This window comes from Cydia fagiglandana, chromosome 8 (assembly GCF_963556715.1).
Source record: "Cydia fagiglandana chromosome 8, ilCydFagi1.1, whole genome shotgun sequence".
In the NCBI taxonomy this organism is placed as follows: Eukaryota; Metazoa; Arthropoda; class Insecta; order Lepidoptera; family Tortricidae; genus Cydia; species Cydia fagiglandana.
In genome coordinates, this window is record NC_085939.1 from 3,867,303 (window position 1) to 3,875,975 (window position 8,673).

General features: G+C 39.5%; 1 protein-coding gene across 1 annotated transcript; it reads left to right on the forward strand.

The window, feature by feature from the left end:
• The first annotated feature begins 4,741 nt into the window (after window positions 1-4,741).
• On the forward strand, window positions 4,742-5,668 carry LOC134666906 (uncharacterized). Its single transcript, XM_063524212.1, has one exon. The coding sequence runs from the start codon at window positions 4,742-4,744 to the stop codon at window positions 5,666-5,668; it is 927 nt and encodes a 308-aa protein (XP_063380282.1).
• Window positions 5,669-8,673: the final 3,005 nt, after the last annotated feature.

Genomic DNA, 8,673 nt, shown 5'->3' on the forward strand with positions numbered 1-8,673 from the left:
CGGCTTCACGTATCATAAGAACACGCCGGTTCGGTCCGCCCGCGACGTTGAGTGAAGATAGATACGATGCGGTCTCTAAGAGCTACGAATAAAAATGTATCGTGAGTTTTTTATTCATAGCTCTAATTCCGTTTCATTACTTTTGAAATAAAATTTATTTCCAATAGTACGGCCTTTTAAATATTAATCAGTAATAAATTAAAAGAACCAAGCATTAATTACAATGAATAGCTACTTTAATAAAAGGGTTGCTAAAATAATACAACAACACTGTATGGGGTACAAAAGGTTTATTAAAATAATTTGCTCAACTTTAAAATAGATATATTATATACTAAGTGGTAACTCAATTCAATAATACATACTTAGTCCTTATTTATTTTTCTCCCGGGCGTGTCGAACCTACGAGACGTGCGATAAGTATTCAACGGAACCGAGCCCGAAGCTCACGCAGGTACGGGCTACGTATCATGGCGTGTCACGGCGTGTCACGTGAATCCGGACGCGAACGCAGGTACGAGGTACGTACCTTGCCGTGTTCGTGAAATTCGTGATCTTAGTACCGCCGGGCTTAAGAACCCGTAGCTACGGATCGGCGTGTATCACGGATATCAGGAGCCCTAGTTTATACAGGATTTATAAAGGAAGTTACTTTAGATTAGAGTTAAATATTAATCTCCTCTTTTTCATAATATTTAAAAGTCTGAATTAGTTTTATCTATATAGGTATCATGTTATGAATAGATTAAGACAAACGATATACTTATAGATAATTGAGGCTTGCAGCATGTTTCTGAAAAACGCCATAATAGTTTATAATTTTAGAAATAGAACTGACAACATCAAAATAAAATCAAAACTGTGATACCATTGATTCAAGTACATACAAATTGCAGTCGTAAGGTATTCAGACTGTGCTCTTATTTATTGTCAATAAATTTATTCTATTCTACAGTCGCCATCAGATATATCGGAGCGGCCAAGGTGTTCACAAATATCTGAACACGCCTCTATTGTCAGGGCGTTAGAGTGCGTGTTCAGATATTGTGAACACCTTGGCCGCTCGGATATATCTGATGGCGACTGTACCTATTCTATTTTAACGTTGATCGATTCCATACAATGTACAAATGAACATGATCACAATGGAATAAATGATATGATATGATACATTATATATTATATCTAATATATTTGAAGGACTAAACCAATAACACATAATGTAGCTTAACGGTGTAAATGTAACCTAACAACATTTATTTATCAATATTATATCACCATATTATCATATTAATTATTCAGTTCTAGCGTATGAGAGGAGGCCTGTGCCCAGCAGTAGAAGTATATAGGCTGAATTATTTATTTACCTATTTTATTCAGTATAAAATACACTGAACGATTGAATTAAAATTCAAAATTTGTATTCCCATCCATGTTTACTTATGAAACGCTGTAGTATCAGGTAATGGATAGGTTGTTTCGGTGACGATGCGAAAGTATTTCCCTGGAGTAGCATTACGGGCCACTTAATGAAGATGTGTGGATGGGGTCGCGTAGGTCTTGCACGTCTAAGCCATGACCCCGCAACTCAAAATGTGAATGAATAACGAATAGAATCAGGCATTACTTTGCGGAAATCCATATAAATTAATACCGCAATATTACTTTGCTTATCCGCAAAAATATAACGCACGCGCGGGTTAGCATTGATTGACTAGTACGTTATCTTTTCGCGGATAAACAAAGTAATGTTTTGGTATTAATTGAATGAATAACATTAAGTTAATTTTACAGTTTAACTCACGTGTTTTAGTCACACGCGCGATATGTTTCGGAGAGCCTAATGGTAACATTCCATTTCTAACCGCAGCTTCACTACCGGTTCCGAACGCGTCGCTGTCATTGTCAATTTCCATAGTAAAATGAACAGTAGTGCAGCTGTCGTTGGAAATGGACTGTCACCATTAATCTCAATTTTTAAGCACTAACCGAGCACTAATATGTTTGAATCAGGATATAATTCTAAAATAATAATAACCACAGGATTCTCTGCCTCTGGCTTGCCTTAGCCGGCCGGCCAGAGTGGAGTCGTTAGAGCTATAAGCTCCAGGGGTGGAAGTGAAATATGCATAAGACGCGAGTTGGCACAGTGGCTGTTAACAGCCACTGGGTAGAAAGCGGCGCACACCTCTCGACACCCCTGAGCCGCTCACACCGGTGTTGCCCTTGAGCCATCCTAGATGTCGCTTTTTTGTGGGGGCCCATCTTGTGAGGGCGAGTCACCGTCTGCCGGAAATAAAATTGCATACCGTTTTATTAGGCAGGCGTCCGGTTTTTTACCCCATAGCTCAGTACTAGTCCATCGCTTTCACCCAATAACCTAGTTCATTTTAGATTTCATCAACTCTCAATAGCCCTTACACCCTGGCGGGTGCTGCCTCTGCGTGCGTCCCATGACACGGGTAAGGGCAGCATCCGCTCGGTGTACCCCTTACATTTCATTAAAGTGTCAAAAGGGCCTCTACGTGTTGGCTTCGGCTCCGCGCACGCCTCCCAAAGGTCCGGAACACCATTGTTCCGTGATGGGAAAGACCACACAATAAATACGAAAAGGGTTGACGGCCGGTTTTAATAATGATCCAAAGCATATTTTTACAATTCCATCCATATCAGGGCCTAAAAAGTTTGTTTGGTCGGTTGTTTGAGATACAATAGCGCGCGACCCGCGTGATCCTGACAGCTGTGAGTTACAGGCGTTGTCCGGGCCTCTCGAACTACGCACTCCTGACATTCAGACCCGCATGCGTCTCAATGGCCTCTCGTGCTTAAACCATTTCTGTGCAAATATATACCGACATTTTGAAACCAGGTCTTGTGGGCGTATCATCGTCTTCTTGACGATTGTCCCGGAATTTCTGCCGTGGTTCACTAAGCGATTGTGACGTAAGAAGGGACTATAAAGAAGTAACTATTCAACAAAACATAACAAAGAAAAAATGAGTTTAAAGTTCGTTTTAATTTAATTTGATTAAACCCATAGTCTAATAATACATGGTCTTCTCTTCCCAGAGTGACACATGCCTACGTCACAATAACATTGCCACTTTATATAGCGCTATCGCATATTATCACATAGCACTGTCGCATAATGACGTAGGCTTGTGTCAGTCAAGTGACCACGAAAAGACGGGAGGAGAGTACCAGGCGGAGTATATTATTATACCATGATTAAACCTATGTATTACTCGTATTCTTTCATTTAATTACATACGAAATCATCCAAGCTGGCGACATGATCGTATTTATTTCAAAACATTACTCGTTATTCATACGGGAAACATAATACGCGATACATTTGTAACAGTAATAACTTGTCGCGAAAATTACCTTTGTGATTTTTTTATTAAAGCACGCACGGCGGCGCCCTATAAATCTAGTGTTGGCGCTCCCACTTTACTGCCGTATCAATTGCTCGGAATTATTTGTGCTTTGCGCGTTTTATGTTTTTGTTTATAGGGGAATAGAGATATATATGGCTTAGGGTGGTTTTGGTTTAATTAAGCATCATTTTAGAGTTAGACCAAGAAATGTCTGCAGCGATTTTGATAGCCCACGCAGTGCAAGTGGTATTTAATCGTCATAATTTCGTAGCACCGTTTAATAATTATTTGTTTCACGGGGGGGCAAAGTTGTTGTTTAGCCGCTCGAGCTAATATTGATACCCGAGCAAGCGAAAGATTCCAAAATTGAACCACGAGCGCCAGCAAGTGGTTCGAAAAATGGAATCTTGAGCGTTGCGAGGGTTTCAATGCACGAGGGTTAAACAAAATTTGCCCCCGATTGAAACACAAAATTTTTCACCACACCAACCCGAAGCAAATATTAAATGTAAAATATCAAACAAAATCAAACCAAATCAAAACCAAATTAATGTTATTAAATTTGTATCATCCAAAATTATCATTTAAATGTCAATTCTAACTACCAGCAAACATAAGAAAATAACTCAAAATTTGCATTTGATTACTTTGCGTCACATGTGAATAAAATGCAACTTTGCTATCAGTTTTTGAAGTGCAAAGTAAGCCTTTCCGAGCTGGTGTGGTGAAAAATAACATTTGCACTACGTGGGCTATCAAAATGTCTGCAGACTTTTCTTGGTTTAACTCTATCACTTTTTTCTGTTTAATTTTCGTTTATGCGGCAAAATAAAAAATGCAGTAACTATCAAGTTTGGTTAATGTAGCTGAATTAAGATAGTTCGCAATTTTGTTGAATTGGGCCAGGGGCGTATTTTACGAAATTAGGTTAATTCAAATAGCGGAGTCTGCTTAAAAAAGGAATATATTTATTGTCACTTTATATTAGACGGGATATTATTTTAGATACCTACCGACTTAATCATATTGTAGCAGTTGCTCAATGGCCTACATTGCCTACAATTACATATTGTGATGTACAATTAGATAAAGATCTTTGTTTGAATTAAAATGTCTAACGACATTTGAAGCTGTTCTCGGCTTAATATCAAGCTTTCTTTTAGTTTATTGGTTAAAATGTAAACATTACAAGCGCGGAATATAGGGAGAAACAAGTACAGTTGAAAAGGGAATGGCAGTGCCCTTCTTGCAATAATGTCACATCTCGTAGAAGGGGCGCAGACCACACACCAGTTCGGGCCCTTAATCAGTTTGGTCCCCAAATCCGCAACGAGCTGCTTTCGGAGTCCCAGCAGGCAGACATGTCGTGCGACGCGTCATTGTTGGATCTTGGAAATGACTCATTCGCGTTTGGAAATCGTGAAGTGGTACAGCGTCACGATGGGGATGTCGAAAATAATATTCCATACAGTGCTTTTGCGGCACTTTTGGAACTCAAATTTGCAGAGTTTAGAAAGGAGCTCAATAGTAATTTTAATATTAAAATTGATAGTTTAAGGTCAGACGTTAACTCATTAACGGTTGAAATAAAAGGGCTACAACAAAATATCAATTGTGTCAATGAAAAAGTGAAAGCCCTTGAATTGGAGAATGTAGACCTAAAGTCTAAACTGGCAAAATGTGAATCAAATCAAAGCCCCGGTATTCGAGCGCTGCAAGATTCAGTCACCCGGCTGGAGACTGAATTAAACGATAGGGACCAGGCTGCACTCTCTAATGACCTCGAGATTTCTGGAATCCCGGAGTTTAAGGAAGAGTCGGCCGTGCACATTGTCTTGGCTACTGCGAAAAAGATCGGGGTCCCATTGGAGGAGTGTGATGTAGTGAGTGTGGAGAGGGCCGGCCCGGTACGGGACGCGGCGCAGGCGGCGGGCCCGGAGTCAGCGCGCCCGCGCCCGCGCCCGCTCGTGGTGCGGCTGGCGCGCCGCGCGGTCCGGGACGCGCTACTCAAGGCTGCGCGAGTACGGCGCGGTGCTAACACCGAGGGAATCGGCCTACCTGACCACACTGCATCAAAGTTTAATGTGCATGACCGTCTTACCAGGAAAAACCGGATTTTATTTGGCAAGGCTCGTGAGAGAGGGCGCTCCGAGCAGTGGCGCTTCATTTGGAGTATAGATGGGAGGATCTATGTAAGAAAGTCTGAATCGTCGAGAGTGTATCGGATTCGGACTGAGAGTGATTTGGACCGTGTTTTTTCGATACCATCCAACAACCCCATTGTGTAGCATTTATGGCTTTATTGTTCCCAGAAAGATAAATAATAGTTACATAAATACAATAATGTTTGCATTATCTTTCCTGATTTCAGTTGCAATGTTTCAGTATTGTTTTGACTTAATCTTATGCCTAATGAATTATTTATATGATGTTTTTATAAATGTGTTATGTATTCTTAATTAAGTATGTTTACATGAAGCTGCGTTTGTTTATTAATAAAATTTCTATAAATTATTTAAATCTGTTAAGATGTGTACAATCTGTTAAAATAATATTTCGTAGACAAATGTTTTTGTTTAGTAATATTCACTTGTTTCAAACAGCATATCTAATGAAATATTTAGTTCATGTTGATTTTTATTTTTGCACTTATAATGTTTTATTGAAGCTGCATGTTAATATGAATGTTACCAACATAATTCAAAAGGTTTTCCTAAACAGTCATCATTTAAGCGTACTAAAAAAGAAATTAATAAATTGTAAGTACATTGAGATTTCGTTCGCATTTGTTCTGCAATTCATAATCAACAATAAATATGTGACCATTGGCTTATTAAACCCTGGCTCACTTGGGACACGCCATGAGGAGTTTATTGTAGCTCTTGAACGACACTCAGTGGATATAATGGCGATCAACGAGACCTGGTTGCGGGCAGGTGAGGAGGCCCGCGCGCCTGCCCCCGCGGGGGTACCGGTTGCGGCACGTGCCGCGCCCGGCCGAGGTGCGCTCGCGCGGCGGCGGAGTCGGCTTTTACATTCGTCGCGGTATCTATGCGCGTAAACTTGATCATCCCCACGCGCCTTTAGTAGAACAAATGTGGTTAAGTATAAAACTTAATGGACTTAGGTTTGCCATAGGTACTGCGTACCGCCCGCCTTGGCTCAACGTAGACACGTTCTTCGACGCCATGACAGAGTCTGTTGGTGCTTTCTACGAATTTGATCATATAATTATAATGGGTGATTTTAATATCGATGTGCTCTCGCCTAGTGATACAAATACTAAAAAACTCTCGGAATTTCTGCATTACTTTAATTTTAATCAATATGTCACTCACCCTACTCACATTACTGACCACTCGGAGACCCTTATAGATGTTATATGTAGTAATTACAAGCTGTCTAATGTGTGTATTGATCATGTCCTTGATTTAAGTGCTCACGCATTCATCACATGCAACTTGCAAGTCAAAAAACCTAAGCCATCTCCCACTTGGATCTTTTGTCGGCCACTAAAACATATCCCGCTCGACGATTTTAATGCGCTTGTCGTCTCAATTGCTTGGGAACGACTTATATGTGATAATGTTAATGAATCACTTGAATCTTTTAACGTATATCTTAGGCACATATTTGATATATTTGCTCCTGTCAAAAAGATTCATTTAAAAAATAATAGCTATCCTTGGATAACGCACACAGTGAAGGATATGATAAAACTTAGAGATAAAGCACACGCTAGATGCCGCGCCACTGGTCAGGAATCTCACAAGTTATATTACAAAGAATTAAAAAGTATTGTTAACCATGCCATGTTTACAGAGAAACAAGCATATTTTAATAGCAAAATTAATGCACAAAGTAAAGACTCTCGTAAGTTATGGAAAAATATAAAGCAAAGTATTGTTGACTTTGGTGTACCCTTGTTTTGCCGACAAATTTTTCATCGAATATTATTTCATCGACAACGATTCATCGAAACCTCAGTACTAGTAATATTGTTTGGCCTTATTTTGTTTCATATACTATTTATTTCAATCTTTCTTACTGCGTAGAAATACTATTCAACGAATATTACTTGATCGCTGATTCGTTTCAAATTATTTTAATTGGCACAACTACTAAACATTGCAATTCATTTGTTCGACGTATTACTTTAATACATTTTTATATGTCGTACTACTCACAATTTTAGGTTTCGGTTAGGTTCGAACTGCGACCCCACACAGGAACGAAAGGCTATCAAAGTCGGTTTAGGTTAGGTTAGAACTGCGACTCCACACAGAAACGAACGGCTTTAAAAGTAGGTTTAGGTTAGGTTAGAACTGCGACCCCACACAGAAACGAACGGGTTTCAAAGTGGGTTTAGGTTAGGCTAGAACTGCGACCCCACACAGAAACAAACGGCTTTCAAAGTAGGTTTAGGTTAGGTTAGAACTGCGACCCAACACAGAAACGAACGGCTTTCAAAGTAGGTTTAGGTTAGGTTAGAACTGCGACCCCACACAAAAACGAACGGCTTTCAAAGTAGGTTTAGGTTAGGTTAGAACTGCGACTCCACACAGAAACGAATGGCTATCAAAGTCAAATATTACATATTGAAATAATTTTATGCGTAATAAATTTTATTAAATGCAATCCAAAATGAAATAAGAAAACCCGTAAAGAAATACTACGATATAAACTATATACCAAATAACTCGAGTGCCAATTAAAAGTCCTAGATTTAAATTTACTAGTATCAATTCTTCGACGCAATGACTTGTCGATGAAATGAAAATACTTGAAACGTTGTCTTCGAAATAACATTCGATGAAATGTCTGTCGGCAATTCAAGGGTAAACCATTAATTAGTGAGAATGGTAACTTTCAAGTGTCTGATGCTTCTTTAGTCTCCCGTGGCGTGCCGCAAGGTTCAATATTGGGTCCTATTCTGTATATACTGTATAGCGCGGATATAGTGAAAGTTATTAAAAACTGTGCGTATCACATTTATGCTGACGATATTCAATTATACTTATCTTGTAAGCCAAATGATACTTTATGTGCAGTGGAAAAAATCAATGACGATTTGAGACGAATAGTTCAGTGGTCCACCAAAAACAGTCTAGTCTTAAACCCAGCAAAGTCAAAATTCCTTGTGCTTGGTGCTGAGCAGCAAAGGCGTAAAATGTGCAACCACAACCCTCTGATTAAAATTGGAGCTGACTGTATTGAGCATGTAACGGAAGCAAGGAATTTGGGTGTGCTCATGGACGGCAAACTTAGATTTCACAACCACGTATTGGAGATC

Bases quoted from the DNA above. Each gene is read 5' to 3' on its own strand.
- LOC134666906 (XM_063524212.1), top strand. From the start codon at position 4,742: ATGTCGTGCGACGCGTCATTGTTGGATCTTGGAAATGACTCATTCGCG.